Consider the following 16,423-nt stretch of genomic DNA (forward strand, 5'->3'; position numbering starts at 1 on the left):
CCCAGGAGCATTGTGCATACAAGGCAAGCACTCTACCACTCTGCCCCTTCCCCAGTCCCACCTACACCAGGTCTTTTTACTTCTGGGTCCAGTTCTGCCTGGCCCAAGTGTGTTTGCTTCAGGGCTATCCCCACCTTTCTGAGCTTTGTGCTTATTCAGTAGTTCCATGGTCTTTCTCATATACCATCTCTTTGGCACATCCTCTTACTTCCTAGACATGCTATGATATTATCAAGGCACAGACAGTATTTATTTTTCAGTTCATCATTTTTTTTATTAGCTTTGTCTCTCCTGTTTGTCTTAAGTCTTGGTATTAGTTCATTTCCTGTTACTATAATGAAATACTTCTGGCTGATACTTCCTAAGTGAAAAAGGGGTAGGGTTTTCAGTTTACTATTTTGGAGATTAAAATGCTAAATAGTATAATGCTGTCTCTGCAAGAGCCAGTTTGGCCTCAACCAAATCAGCACATGGTGGAGCACCTCATGGAGGATCACATCTTGGTAGGAACACATACAAAAGGCAGAGATCCCATGCAAGATGAATCAGAGAGGATAAGGAGTAGCCAGGCTTTTCTTTACACCATCTGTTTAAGAACTGTCTCAGTTCCCATGAGAACTGCCTCAGTCCCTCTGAGGGCAATTCCCTATGTCCAAAAGACCACCACCACCACTAAGTAGTCCCACTTTTTAACTTTCTGGGATCTTTTAACACTGTCCCCACTAAAGACCAACCTTATAACACTCAGACCATATGTAAACCACAACACCATCTGGCATACTCATACTGATCCTAATCTAGTAAGCATTTGTTTTTAATAAATCCCAGGTGAGTATACCTCTTATGTAAGGAAACTATTATTTTTAGATAAACTTTTAGCCCACAAAAAATACTTACTGGTTATATAGTTGAGTATCTAGAATGCAGTAAGGGTCTGTCTCATTTGGTAGAGTACTTACCTGTCATGTATAAAACACTAGGTTTAATCTCCACCAAGTAAAATGGGTATGAGGGTGGGTGCTGGAAATCACAGCTCTTTGGAGGTAGAAGCAGGAGGATCATAAGTTCAAGACTATCTTGTAAACAGAGGCTGAGCTTTCTGTCCCATACGCCCAATTATACCTAGCAGTTGCTTCCCAAATTACCACTCAGAGGCTTATATTAATTATAAATGCTTGGCCGATGGCTCAGGCTTGTTATTAGCTAGCTCTTACATTTAAATTAATCCATATTTCTTACCTATGCTTTGCCACGTCCTTTGTGGCTTGTCACCTCATTTTCTACATATCCTGCTTCCTCAGTGGCTGGCTGAAATCTGCCTCTCTCTACCCTTCTTCATCTCCATCCTCAGTTTGATTGTACTGCCTAACCTTATCTTGCCTTGCCATTGGCCAGAACTGCTTTATTATCAGCCAATAAGAGCAACACACATTTACATCCCACAGCAGTATCTTCCACTGTTTGAGGCTAGCCTGTGCTACGTGAGACCTTGTCTATTGAATGAATGAATGAATGAATGAATGAATGAGTGAATAAAAATGAAATAATTTATATTGTAGAGCCATTAATTAAAAGAAGCTCTTGTGGGCTAGAGAGATGGCTCAGAGGTTAAGAGCACTGACTGCTCTTCCAGAGGTCCTGAGTTCTATTCCCAGCAACCACATGATGGCTCACAACCATCTGTAATGAGATCTGGTGCCCTCTTCTGTATACATAATAAATAAATAAATCTTTAAAAAAAATAAAGAAGCTCTTGTAAACTACAAATTGATTAAAGGTGAAGATTTGAAGGGAAGTATCCTTATTTTAAGAGTAAATTTTTTCACAAAAAAATTGATGTATTTTCTATGTGTCAGTGCTTATAAGTAATATGTTTGTTTTACCATATTCTTTATTTATTATTGATATATGCTTTTTCTTTTTTATTTCCTCAGACAAAATTGAAGAAGCACAAAAAGAGCTTAATGGGGCAGAAGTTTCCAAAAAAGGTAAGTAAAACGCAGCAGCCCTGTATCGACTCCATCCTTGCAGAGATGCCCGTCTGGACCTCTCAGACTCGAAGCCTTTCCTGCCGGAAGGCGGGCTGATGTTCTGTGTACTTGGTGGTCAGTCTCAGCACCTCTCTCAGCACCATCTCTCTCCTCCCAGTGTCCTGATGCTGGGGACATGAAAAGCAGGTGCAGCTCCTTTGAGAGTTGGGCCCTGTCATGGAGCAGCATAGACCATGTGGGCATGACCCACGTGTGTTCTGGTGGAATGGCAGAAATCAACGACATTTCAAATAGCAGACTGTTGAAGAGCAGTTGAACATTTGTAAGAGATATGTTTGATTAACGAAGATCATGCATCTCTTTAACAAAATGTTAATTATTTCAAAGGATAGTTGAATGACGTCATTAAGAAAAAACAAACTGTAATATGGCATATAAACTCCCTATTGTCTGTGAAAACAATCAAATCAGGACTGTGACCTTATATTTGTGGGTATGTATATGTATAAACACACTTACAGGATTGGAAAAGATTTGGAAGGATTTATTTATGCAAATGTGCTTATGAAGAGGGAGTAAGAGCGATCACTGTATTGTGTTTATGTTGCTCTGGGTTATACAGTGGCCATAATTTGTGTTAAAAATCAAAACAGTATGCATATATTAGTCTTATGGCAGAAAGTATCTTGTCTTCCAAGTACTAGAACCTGCAAGAGATGAGAGCTGCATGGGCCATGGTGAGGTGATGTGTCCCAGCACTGTTATTGAGATGGTGGTGAACCTGCAGGGCATGAGAGCCGCTCCAGCACTCTCTCCCGGAGAGATGGTGGTGGTGTTATTCTGATGTTGGGGAGAGTGTGGTAAGGTTCTCTTAGTATTCATTTCCCTGATTTAGTGTTTACATTTCCTTATTATATTTTCTAATTTGAGCAGACCAGTTGACAGAATAATTTAGCTAAATAGGACCCCAGTGGAAGGCCTTTATCTTCCTTCCTTTCTTCTTCCCTCCCTCCCCCTCCCTCTCTCCCTCCCCCCTCCCTCCCTCCCTCCCTCCCTCCCTCCCTCCCTCCCTCCCTCCTTCCCTTCTCTTTTCCCTTTCCCTTTCCCTTTCTTCTTAAACCTCTAGGCTGATTACTGACGGGGCAATTTCAGAGAAAAGAGTTTCTTCATCTCCCAGGCTCCATTCCTTGGAGCAGCTTTGTGTGTCCCTGTGTGGCCTTGCAGCAGTGTTGGTGTCCTCCTTAACCCCGTACCCCACTCCTGTTCCGTGATAACTCCGGCAGGAACCTGACCATTGGTGATTCTTACAGAAAAGCCAGACTGGAAAGGGTACACATGGCCACAGCCGTGCTATCACCGTGAAAGGTGCCTGTGTACCTTTGCCCACTTCGCTACACTGTGGTATCCAGTGGGGTTAGGAGAGGCCCCCTTCAAACATTGTCAAAGTCTGCTCTGCTCACAGCCAGGGGCAGGCCGGAAGAGCAGCTTTTCTCCAGACCAGAAAGTTCTCACAAACGTGAACTAAATGCCGAGAGGAGGGCAGGACAACAAAGGCTGGAGGAAAGAAGCCGGGTAGTAGCTCAGAGCGGTTGTGCAGCTCTAGCTGGCAGGCGGCTCTGGGGCCTGACCCAGTGTGAGTAACAAGAGAAGGCAGCTCCTTCTCTTCGCTGCTGTCTTTCCGTTTTTTTCACACACAAGTTCTGAGCAAGTGAAGGAAAACCCGCTTCCCTTCCCCATGGAAGTAAGGACACCAGTTCCTCTCCTTGCCCATGAGGAGAAGCCTTGTGTAAGAGCAGTGCTGAGGTCTCAGTTTCAGTGGCTTATCGACTTTTCATAAAGGAAGTCTACTTCTTCCATGAAAGGATGCTCTAAGACTTACTTGGTTTTAGATGATGTGAGCCATCATGATGTCACTCTGTCTGTGAGTTTCTGAAATAAAAACCCGCTTTTGTTTTGTTGATATTTTTGTTTGTTTTGCTCTACAGGGCAAATGGTCATAAAATGCTTCGTGTCCATTAAAGAGCCTGTGGGCCTTACCTGATCATGGATTCTCCCTGCTGCTCCCACCACTTTGGTTCTAGTTGGGATGAGTCACTAACTGATGCTCAGAGGGAGCCAATGTGGCCACAACTCTTTCAAAACAAAACCCAACAAACACTTGCTCATTGATCAAATTACATTTTTTTTCTATTTTTTAATGTATTAAGCAAGGGCAAGTATGTTCAATATAGACCCAACTTTGCTAGTCATAAATCAATAGAATAAAGAAGTGACTTAAATTGGGCTGGAGGGATGGTTCAGGGGTTAAGAGCACTGGCTGCTCTTCCAGAGGACCCGGGTTCAATTCCCAGCACCCACATGGCAGCTTACAACTGTCTGTAACTCCAGTTCCAAAGGATCTGACATCCTCACACAGACATACCTATAAACAAAACACCAATACACACGAAAATAAATAAATCTTTAAAAAAGAAGGGTAAATGTGTATGTTCAATATAGACCCTGACTTTGTCAGTCATAAACCAGTAGAATAAAGAAGTGACTTAAATTATGCTAATGTATTTATTTTGTTCTTTGTATCTGCTTAATGGCTAAAAACTAAGCAACTTTTATTTATTTTGATTCTAATCAGTTTGGTGGTAGTAGGTGTGTGAGTGTTGCAGTCACATCATCCCCATGATGCCCTTGTGCCCCTCCCCCAGTGCTATCTGCTCTTTCCTTTTTTAATCATTTGGAGGAGGACATAATTGGATCCTTATTTCCCACCTGACAGGGTTGCAGATTCCAGAGAGATTGTATTTAATATGTGCCTACCACAGAAGAACAGAGATGTTCACGTGACAAATGAGAAGGGAATGATTTCTAAGCATAACATTTAAATTAGCTATAAATTAAGTCTGCTTGTTTTTAACGTGCACTCTGCCTCTCAGTGTCTGTCAGATAGGTTGTGAATAAAATGCTCTGACCAACATGCTAATGGAACATAGGAAACTGATCAGTTCAGAGGGGGTGTGTCCTGTTTCTTCGCTTAGATGTTTTGTGCTAGTGATGGATTCTATTCTGGAGATAGTTTTTCATATGACCAGTTTGACCTAGAAGTTGTGACCCTCCTGCTGGTCTCCTTATGGGGTATTATAGACGAATTTCTAAATGGTCTTATTAAATAAAAAACACGGAGCCAAATATAGGGGTGAAAGTCTTAGAGAGATCAGGGAAATAGGGAAAGCCACAGCTAACCTTATCTCACCAACTGCAGCTTCCAAATGCCGTGACTTCCTGTTTACCCACATTTATGTGCCTTGCTGTTCTGCCATCTGATTTGCCCTCTCTGCCTAGCTACATCACTTCCTCTTCCTACCTAGCTCCGTCAATTCCTGTCTGTCTGTACAGACCTCCACACCTCCATGGTTAACTAGTTTGGAATTTAAGGTGTGTGCCACCACACCTGACTCTGTTTCCAGTGTGGCCTTGAACACACACACACACACACACACACACACACACACACACACACACACACACACAGCTCCTGCCTGCCAAGTGATAGGATTAAGGGCGTGTGCTACCTTTGCCTGACTTCTTTGTTTACTTACAATGGCTTGTTTTTTTCCCCTGATCTCCAGGCAAGCTTTATTAAAGCACAAATAAAATATCACACCACAGGGTTTCAGGCATGGATCAGCTTACTCTGTTGGTTTTTTGGTATGCTGTTTCTTCAATCAGCTTTAATACTTGTTTTAAAATAGTGTTCTATGGTATTTGTTCCACACATGTAAAGCATGTAATCATTGGTTATAAAGTGTAAGGACAGTCTGGTAACCCTCGGGGTTGACACCCAGCTGGAAATTCTCTTCCCAGCTCTTCTTACTTTCTAATTTGAATGAAAGTAAAATACTGTTTCAGGTTTTGTTTTATTTTGTTTTGTTTTTGTTTTTGTTTTTAAATAATGTCTTTGATGACTAAGCTTAAGGGAAAAACCTGAACACATTCAGTTTATTTGAGAAAAGACCTATCTCTGCCCTGCACCCAGAACCCAGTGTTGTGAGCATGGAGCCCCACACTGGAACTGGTAGTCTGATGTGCCAGTGATGGACTGAAGTTCAGGTACAACAGCAACAGAGTTCTCTTTGGGTGTTTACTTGCTAAATTAGGTTATAAAAGTTAGATAGGAACTTAAAGTCTGGAGGTAATGCTGGCCACACTGGGTGTTCCAGGAAATCTAATGCTGATATTAGGCATGCCTTTCTTCCTGTGGATTCTGCCTACTGAAATGCTCTCCTGTGCTGTCTGCACACTTTCAGAATATCAAGCTCCTTCTCTTTATCGAAACTTATTGGGTGATAACTCCTTCACTGTTACTTCATTTATGTGTGAATTTTTTTTTGGAGTTTAATTCCCCTCTCCACCCTACCCCCCAGTCTCTCTGTCCCTCCATCTTTTCTATCTTACTCTGTAGCTAACTTTAGCTTCAAATTCATCAGGCAGTCCTGCTTTCTCAGCCTCTCAGGTGCTGGAATTATAGGCATAAACTTTCGCCCTTGAATAATACACGTAAGTTCTTGACTCGGTTCCCCTTCCTCAGGCCCCGCCCCCCAAACTCTGCAAAAATAAGCCTGCACCCATGCCCAGGTTTGTCATTTGGTTGTTTTGTTTCTAATCAGACACATTTTCCCTACCACAATATCTTACCTACCCGCTCCCCGCTGTATTTTCTTCTAAGAGACTTCCATATTTCAGATTAAAAATACTATCCAGAGTTGATTTTTAAAAATACATTTAAGCAACTCTGATGTGGCTCAGCAGTAACTGCATTTATTGCCAGGCCTGATGCCCTGAGTTCTGTCTTCACAATCCATATGGTGGAAGGAGAGAACTTATTCCCACAAATTGTCCATACCTCCCTCCACAGATGCACTGTGGTACACCCCCATTAAATAAATGTAAAAATATTTTAAATTATGTTTAATTATTTTTAATATAGTTTTCCAATTAATTTTTGCCCAGTAAGCATTGCTGGTATTTTTTCTTTTCATTATTTTAAAGATTTTTTTAATCAGTTGAATTAATTCCCTAGGTGGCTCGTAGTAGGGGTAGCTTGTGTTTCGATAGTATGTGTAATCAGTAGGTCAGAGGCACATTGTGATCCTTAGCTGCCTTGCTCTGGAGGCTACTGCACATGGTTGCTTCCTGCTCCTCTCCTGCAGCTTTATAGCCTTTGAACCACATTCATTTCTCAATGTTTATGACATCTACTGTTTTAAATTTCACATTTGAGTGATGACGTACAGTAATTACCTTTCTGTGCCTGGCTTATTTCACTTAGCACAATGTCCCCCCTATTCTGTTGAGGTAATTACAAATGGAGGATTTTATTCTTTTTATTATTGAATAGTATTCCATTATGTGTATACTACATTTTCTTTTTCACATCTTCTTTGTCCATTTACCAGAGTTGCTCAAAACTTCCACCACTTCCTTAGCTGTTCTGAAAAGTGATGTAATAAACAAGGAAGTGCAGATGTCTGTGTTATAGTCCAGGAAACATTATTGAATTCTCTCTCTCTTTGTGACTCTTAAATTTTGATGTCTAACTGGCTGCATTAGGTTTTCTGTTCCATTGGTCTGTTTGTGTGGATACTGAAGTGTGCATGGGCAGTGAACAGTGACAGGACTCTCAAGTTTTGTTTCCAGAGTGCTTTGACACTAGAAAGAAGTTTTTCACACACCTAAATTTTAGTATTATGTAGAAGTAAATCATTTGGATTTTTTTTGTAGTTAGGAGAGACAAACTAGCCATCTTTGTGGACTGGCTCCTACTCATTAAAATGGGGACAGTTTGGGGAGGTGGTGTTGATGGTTTTTAATGTCTTACACTTTCTTCATAAAGATCTCATATGTACATTGTTGGGTTGTGGGGGGGGGGCGGAGCATTTATGTACTTAGTGTTGCCCACACCACTGATTTATTGTTTGTATCACTGAGTTATATCCCTGGCCCCAAATTTAACTGTTTTTAATTGAGGGTATTTATTTAGTTATATTTTACTAAAAATTAATTTTTGATTCTTGTTGGAAAATAAAATGCCAGGTAATTTTATAGATAGATTTCTATCTAATCATCCACTTGAATTCTTTCTTATTCTGATAATTTATATATTGGTATGTTTTTGTCATACTAATTGGGAATAATCAAAGTTTTATTTGTGCTTTTTACATCACTGTTACTTGTTTTCTCTTTTCTGCCTTATTCACTTGGGCTAAATAAAGTGATGACAAAATAGTAGTGTTTAGCCCCGTGAGATGGCTCAGCAAGTAACATTGGTTGCTAACCCCTGATGCAAGCCTGGTTACCTGTATTGAGTCCCCTGAACCCACATAGGAGTGACAGGAAATGACAGGCTTCCACAGAGCTGTCCTCTGCCAGGGCATGCCCACCCACACAATCATCATAAATCAAATAAATTTCAAACAGTGATGTAGTTCTCTCATTCTTTAAAGAAAATGCGCCCATATCTCACTGTTGGATTACTTGCTATCTAAAAGCAGCCCTTCATAAAACAGAAACTGTGATGATAATCTCTGGTTCTTACTCTTTTGTTGTAATGTTGAAATCTGACTTGCATTTATTAGATATTTAGTCTTTTAAAACATGCTGCTAGATTCAATTTTTTAAAATATCTTACTGAAGATTTCTATCCTTAAGCAAGGTATATTGGTCTATACTTTTTACAGTTTGTTTTCCCGGAAAGATTTTGTTGTGGAGTTGGTCTCAGTTCAGGAAAATGATCTGAAGGCTGTACGTTTCTCTCTCTCTCTCTCTCTCTCTCTCTCTCTCTCTCTCTCTCTCTCTCTGTGTGTGTCTGTGTGTGTGTGTGTGTGTGTGTGTGTGTGTGTGTGTTAATGTTTAATACTTAGGTGACTCTTTGTTGGGGATTCTGGAAACATTCTGACTTCTTAGAGCAGTGGAGGCTGAGTATTTTTCTACCATGTTAGTCCTAAGAAGCTGTATTTTCTTGGGATTTATTGCTACTTTCTTAACTTTTACATTTGTTGGCAAAAAAATCAATGCACGACATCGCTTGTGCTGCTGCTGGTTCTGTAGTGATGGCTCTGTAGGAATGCAATATCATTTCCTAATCCTCTCCTGAATATCACCAGACATTTCTATGTGTTTTATTCTTTTTAATGTTTGAATTTCCAGGTTTTTAAAAATGTATTCTTTCATCTTCATGTTTCATTATACTTTACTTTTACTGTCTTTCCTTATTGTGTCCCATTGGGAAATTTTTTCTTCAGGTTTTTGATAGTGTAAACTGAGCCCATTCACTTTCATGCCTTTGTTCTTTTCTGTTGAAAGCACCAAAGCTCATTACTTCAAACTGTTGTTTTAGATGATTGTAAAGAATTTGATGTTTGCTAGTTTTATAAATTTTATGTTGTTCTTATCTTTGACTCTTTGCTAATTTTCTCTTAGCCACATAGATTGGAATTTTATTCACTTTTTGTGACTTCTCACTTAAATATATTGTAATATTATTTGTTCTTTTGCAAAACTATGCAGGATATTTAAAGTTACTTTCTATGTTTCTTAGTTCTGTTATAACCAAAATGTTCTAATATTCTACAAAAATATTTCCATATTCTTATACTAGAAATTTAAAATTAAATTCATCATTTTGGGAAAATTAAAAAAACTTAGGTTGAAGACATTAAACCACCCACCTCAGCTGTGCAATGAGGAGAGAACACAGGATGTTTGAAGTTGGTCTTGGGTTGTGTGGTCCTAACATGCATGCTTGAATCACTAGAACTCCTAAGTCACTCCTGAGTACCTTTCAAGTGATGAAACTGTGACAGTATCCACCTCCAAACGTGACTGAAGAATTAAGGTTCAGTTACTAGTGAAATGGTCCAGTGGGTAAAGATGCTTGCTGCCAAGTGTGAAAGCTTAAGTTCAGAACCCACTGGAAGGAAGGAGAGAACCAACTCCCACAAGTTACCCTCTGATTTCCACACATGTGTGGGCTCTCACAGCATACATGCATACAAAACAAAGAAACAAAAAACTAGTTAATAGACCTGGATAGAGGGAAAGGTGGGGTTTCTTGGGTCAGTTTCTGTCTTGTATTTTTTTCTTCATGTTATTCTTTTTCAGCATATCCCACAGTTGCCACCCAGTGTCTGGGAATCCTTTCAGCAGAGCTGCTCCCTTTCTGACACCTTAAATTCTAGCTACCAGAGGGTTTATTTTAAAATAACGTCCATAAACCACCTTTGTGTATGTGAGGAAAAAATAGGGCTGGCAGGGGTAAGTGGTTTGTGTGAGTGAACAAAGATAGGGATGGGGTAGTCACTGAATAGCTTGCAGATTGCCCAGGGTTGCTTGACAAGTAGGATTATTTTTTAGCATGGTCAGAATTGACACACTTGAATATTCTTCAGTTATTAGGGAACTTGAGGCAAGGTCACATATCTCAGAAGTAAAAATGACAGCCAAGCAGAGAACAGGAGACTCGGTCCCGGACTCCAGTTAATGTAAACAAGAAAACAAGAGTTTTCTTACCCACATCCTCCCAGGTGTTTTGTTCTAAGATCTTTATAGTATGAATGCATTTCCAGGTAGTAAAAGATTGGTGCCTTAATTGTGAAGTTGTTTTCTAAACACATGATGTTTTAAAGGTGATAGCTAATCTGGACCAAGAGTGCACTTTAATGCCGGGGTTAATGTTAATAAGGACAAACTTTCATGGTGTTCTCATTAATAAGTATGCTGAGTATAATAATTAAGATAATTGAGCATATTTTATCAGCAAGAATGACAATATCCTCATGTAGGACAGACATTTGGGTTGCGTAATAGAAAACTTGGACAGATACCATTAAATTAAAACATATAATTTTAATATAATTCATGGCAGGATGAAATGTTTTAACTATTCTAGGGAAAGGATACACAGTAAAAACACTTGAAAAACTCAGTTTGAGTCTTGTAAATTGGAAGGACATTAACAGTTTACATAGTGAATACTCTTATTCATAATAGAAGGGCTAGGGTACTATCTTAGACAAATATCTGGACTCTGGACTATTTCAAAGGATGGGCCTGCTTTTCAATTTTAGTATCATACTGAAGCTAACATATGTCTATATATTGCTGAAAAGTTGTGGTCTTTAGGTTTACCAATAATTATTAGGAAAAATGAATTTTAGTGAGCATGTTTAATGAGAATTTACTTTAAATAACAGTGTTTGTAAATCCTTCTCTCCTGATGTTAAACACCCCCCAAATCAGCCATGTTTCTTGTAAAGTTGTTAGCTCCTTCATTTCAATAAATGTATATTTTGTGTCAGCATTCTTCTGTCTAAGTCTTTGAAACCTTAGAGGAAGGGAACAAGTCTGAACCCTAAGGGAGCCCTTGGGCCTTTACTCAATCCAGATGTTGACACCTGCATTGCTGCAGACATGGTTTTGTCTGTGAGCCTGCTGCCAAAAACACTGCCCAGGAGAAAACAGCAACAGATAGTGACATTTTTATGGGAAAGAGAGTCTATCCAACTTCCCATGTGCACTGCCCAGACACTTCTATGTGCGTTGCACAGATACTTCTCATGTGCATTGCCCAGTTACTTCTCATGTGCACTGCACAGGTACTTCTCATGTGCACTGCCCAGATACTTCTCATGTGCACTGCCCAGATACTTCTCATGTGCATTGCACAGATAATTCTCATGTGCGTTGCATAGATACTTCTCATGTACGCTGCACAGGTACTTCTCATGTGTGCTGCAGTGATTTCAACATGGACAGGTTCATGATCTGTTCTCCTGTATAAAATATAATGCACTGATCTTGGGTTATAGGAAAATTACTATTGTTTAATTATCTGTGCTATATTTGTAAAGGTATCTTATGTCAAGCCTGTTAGTCATAGTGTATTTAAAAATGACAAATTTCACCAGTCAGTACAGGTGAGGTGCATGATAGAAATGATGTGTTCTTGGCACTTCTGTTTAAAATAAATGTCTTTAACTATTCTATCCTCACTGTCATAGAGTGTAAAACCCTGAACTTTGTATGAAACGCAGGAGGCAAAACTTCTTAAGGGTTTTCTTTTTTTAATCTTTAATTCTATGAGTATGTTTTGCCAGCATGTATGTTTGTACATGACATGCATGTAGTGCCTGCAGAGACCAGAAGAGGATGATGTATTCCCTGGAACTGGAATTACAAACAGTTGTGAATTGCCATGTAGGTTCTGGGAATCTAACTCACGTCCTCAGAAAGAGCAGCCAGTACTCATAGCTGCTGAATCCTCTCTACAGTCCCTCTTCCTCGTCTCTAAGAGTGCCACTGAGTATCTGTCAAGCTGGTAATTAAATTAGAGATTTAGGTAGCTAACATGATGTTATAATTTCATGAAATAGTTCATTAAAAGATGCAGTTTGTGCATTTTGCAGCATATCATTCAGCAAAGTGCTGCTGACTATAAATTGCACAGTAACTTTGTTTAGCACGAGACAAGTCACTACCAATTACATTATGACACAGTGCTCTTAGGTTTACTTAGCAGATGTATTCTGATTATATAGAAATGAAAATCCCATTTGCCTTAGATTCTGTTAAATAACATATTTATTACTATGGCTCCATTTTTTGAGAAGAGTAATTAAGATAAGGATATGTGTGTGGCCTGAGTTGCACTAGCAGATCTTCATACTCACTGAATTCCTGGGCCAGTGATGGGGCAGTCACAGTTTGTTATTAGACAGTTAACTTCATGCTGCACACCTCAGTATTTTGTAAATAAACATTACAGGTAGACTCAAAGAGATTTGTGCTGGTTTTTGTTGTTGTTTTGTTTCGTTTTTTTAATCTACTTATACTTTTCTCTAGCTTTGCGAATGTAGCCTCTATAAAAACAGATAAAAGGAAAAGCAAGCTCAGACCCTGGTTCCTTCCACAGAGACTTGCTCTTGTGTTTCCTCAAGAAAGCAGCACAGCAACAACAAGAAAACACTGCAGTTGTGTGAGGAGTACAATTCAAGGGGAGAGAATGGAAAATAGGAATGAAGGAGATGGACTGAAATCAGATAAACAACTAGAGATACAGAAAGTAAACTTGAAAAATGCAAGTAGCAAAATTCACTGGAAGTGAAGTGCCATTTCAACAAAGCCAAAGCTTTCTCTGTCCCTCCACCCAGAGCATTCCACAGGCTCTGCTGTTGTAGGAATTGTCGACGGATTGCCAAAGCTCTGATATGAAAATCTTTCATTCGAGGAAAGATTGGGAAGCAGCAGATGCAATTGGATAGATGACCAGGATAGGCAAGAGGGGGCTGAGGATGCTGGGAAGCTAGTGTGTGTTATAGCGTCTAGACAGTGGTCGTCCCCCCAGACCCAGTACACAGTGCTGAGTCCCGTATTTGCTGTGGTTTTCCATGTCTACATTTCTATGATGAAGGTCAATGGAAGAAATTAACATCAACCAACAACAAAATAGAATCCTTATAACAAGGCAGTGTCACAAAAGTCACTTGAACTTATGAATTGTTTATTTCTGGAGGTTTCTATGTGTAGTTACTCACAAATAACTGAAACTGGGGTGAGCAAAGCTGTGGATAAGCACTGTTCTGGGTGGGGAGAGAGACTGCAGGAGTTCAGTCCCCGTTCCCCCTGCACAATCCCCCACCCCAACATAAGAGGGGATGTGGCTCTTTCAGCTTGTAGAGTGTGGCTCATCAGGCCCTCCCCTTAGCATGCCCATAGCCTCTTTGGGACCGCTTAGCAGATGCTTCTCCTATCATGGTAAAACTCCCTAGAGTGACCTTCAGGTCTTCATCTCACTGTTCTTGACCCCTCCTCTTGTGGGCTCCCCCTCCAACCTACCCCATCATGTAATCCCTCCAGCTTGAATTTGCCAATAGTCATATCCCAGAACCCATAGGTACCTGTGCATTGGGAAGGTCTTTAGCAGTTGCTGAATCAACAAAGATGAATGGGGAGTGGGAGAAGATGGATTCCTTTACCTAACAGGCAGAGCTTGTAAACAGTGCACACTATTGCTTTTATTTCTCAAGTGTAGTTAAATAGCTATTTATTTCTCCTGGTACATGTAACCTAGATTGCTTATCTAAAGCAAATTGTTTCTTTTAGTATCTTCAATTATCTGGCACAGCGATGCATACAAACGGTTGATGTTTGTCTCAATAATAAAAAGCTTCATTCTTTAACCTCTAATGGAGCCTATGGATAGCTACCAATTGCTCTTTCCTCAAGATTTTGTTTAATCATGAAGAATTAGACTTTCCTTCTGTGCTTGTATTGTAATATCAACGTCTTTTCAGCCTGGTGTATGTGAAGCTCTGATGTGAGGGTTCCAGATTTCTGACAGTTTAGCACTGTAAACATGCAGGAAATTCCACATTTTCCTCCCTTGTAATACAGTGCCGTATACAATTTATAACTTCCCCATGACTGGGAGTCAGTGTTATGCTGGTAAGCCACTGAAAGTCAAGGAGTGAACAGTTTGTGACATCTGTCCAATTGGTAGACATATGCCCTGCTGTAATACATGCCAAGATACCATCCATGGTTCTGACTTGAGACTTCTGAGTGTCATCTGATAGTGGTCCTGAGCACAGGCTGCTTGGAAAAATGATCATCTCAGGTTGCTCTTGTAGATGCAGCCCGAGTGTGACAGAATCCTGGAACTGGATGAAAGCAACCCTAAAGTGTAAAGACTTTGGGCTTCCTTAAAGAAATCACTAAGGATTTTGAATCTTTCTCATAAAAGCAAAACAACCAAAAAACAACTGCAGAATACTTTCAGGACAGAGACATGCAATCTTTTCTTACAGTTCATGTTTTAATCAAAGGCAGAGTTGGCTTCCTATTAGTGTATTTGTGAACCCCCAAAATACATGAGGATATTTTGGCTTAGAGTTCTTTTTGTTTCATTTTAAGTTGTGCATCTGTGTGTATGTATGCCATGTGTGTCTCGGTACTCAAGGGTTCCAGAAAAAGGCATAGGAACTTCTAGAGCTGGAGATACAGGCACTTGGGAACTACCTGACAAAATGAAGTCAACTCCTCTGAAAGAGCTCGGTATGCTCTTAACTGCTGATTCATCTCGCTGCCACCACCACCACCACCCTCCTCCTCCTCCTCCTCCTCCTCCTCCTCCTCCTCCTCCTCCTCCTCCTCCTCCTCTTCTTCTTCTTCTTCTTCTTCTTCTTCTTCTTCTTCTTCTTCTTTTTAAGAAAGGGTCTCACTATCTAGTCCTGACTGGACTAGAACTTGCTATGTAACCCAGGCTGGCCTCAAACTCACAGAGAGATTCACCTGCCTTTGTCTCCAAAGTGCTAGGATTAAAAGTGTGGGCCACTACATCATTTCTAATTTGCCTGACTCATTATTCAAAATTAGAGCTTGTTAGAAAACTAGAAGATGGAGTTATTTCATACATAGCATCTGGTATGAGTTGCCAATCTTCTGTGATGCCCTTTGCCAGCCTTGCTGTAGCATAGTGGAAGAGCCTGTCTCAAGGGACACAGCTGTGTAACTTTCTCTTCAGTTCTTATGGGAAGGATGAGATGGTTAGAACCAACACTAGGTATTTCCTTCTCTCTTCTTTGGGACATCTTTAAAAGGTAGATGGATAAAGTAGTAACCATGGCAAAGTATTGTTAGGATGCAACATTTAGAGACATGGTAAGTAACAGGAATTCCACCAACAGGGACAAAAGAGAATGCACTTCTCTCTTGTCGGGACTGACCCATTCACCTGCTATTGACTCACCCATTGTTATCCTGTGTTTGGATTCTTTGTGCTTGTTTATGTTTCATGCAGTTTGTATTGAGTTGGCAATCTGCATGTTGACAGAATGTCATAGATAGTAAACACGAAGGAACGGTTTCTTTTAGCTCAGAGTTGTGGAAGATGCAGTCCATGGTTGATTGGCTGGAATGATTTGGGGCCTTGGGGAGGCACATCATGGTGGTAGAGCAGAGGAGGCTGCTGTCTTAGTGATGGTAGCTCAGAAGCTGTGTCCACAGTCTCCTTTCAGGGGCATGTCTCCAAAGATATAAGACTATGTCCTTGGAGTTTATACACTACCTAGTACCAAGGTGGGAACAGCCTTAAAGCTTGAGCCTTTGGAGAACTTGGAGATGCAGTCTGCAGCATAGTTTTGGCATCTTGACTGGTCCACCCATGAGTCACATTTTTGCTGTTGGTTTTGCCTTATGTGAGTCTTCTCTCTGAAACTTTGCTTTGGCTTAAAGAACAATGTCAAATCTCTCCGTTAGTGTGTGTCTGCTCTTCTAAATTTCTCTGTGTTGTCTGTTGTGTTGACTTTCTCATTAGTGACTGTCGTGTAGAGTTTCTCTATTAATATGTGTCTGTTGTATTGAATTTCTCTATTAGTGTCTGT

The 16,423-nt window shown here is 40.2% G+C and overlaps 1 protein-coding gene across 4 annotated transcripts in view; it reads left to right on the top strand.

Moving 5' to 3' along the window:
- Positions 1–16,423, top strand: part of Hivep1 (HIVEP zinc finger 1) — a 137,149-nt gene that overhangs the window by 76,322 nt on the left and 44,404 nt on the right. For all 4 annotated transcript variants that reach the window (XM_036186985.1, XM_036186983.1, XM_036186984.1 and 1 more), the window contains one exon: positions 1,935–1,988. In XM_036186985.1, coding sequence (XP_036042878.1) covers positions 1,935–1,988 — 54 coding nt within the window. The remainder of the gene's footprint in view (positions 1–1,934; positions 1,989–16,423) is intronic.

Source organism: Onychomys torridus, chromosome 5, assembly GCF_903995425.1.
Source record: "Onychomys torridus chromosome 5, mOncTor1.1, whole genome shotgun sequence".
Taxonomy (NCBI): Eukaryota; Metazoa; Chordata; class Mammalia; order Rodentia; family Cricetidae; genus Onychomys; species Onychomys torridus.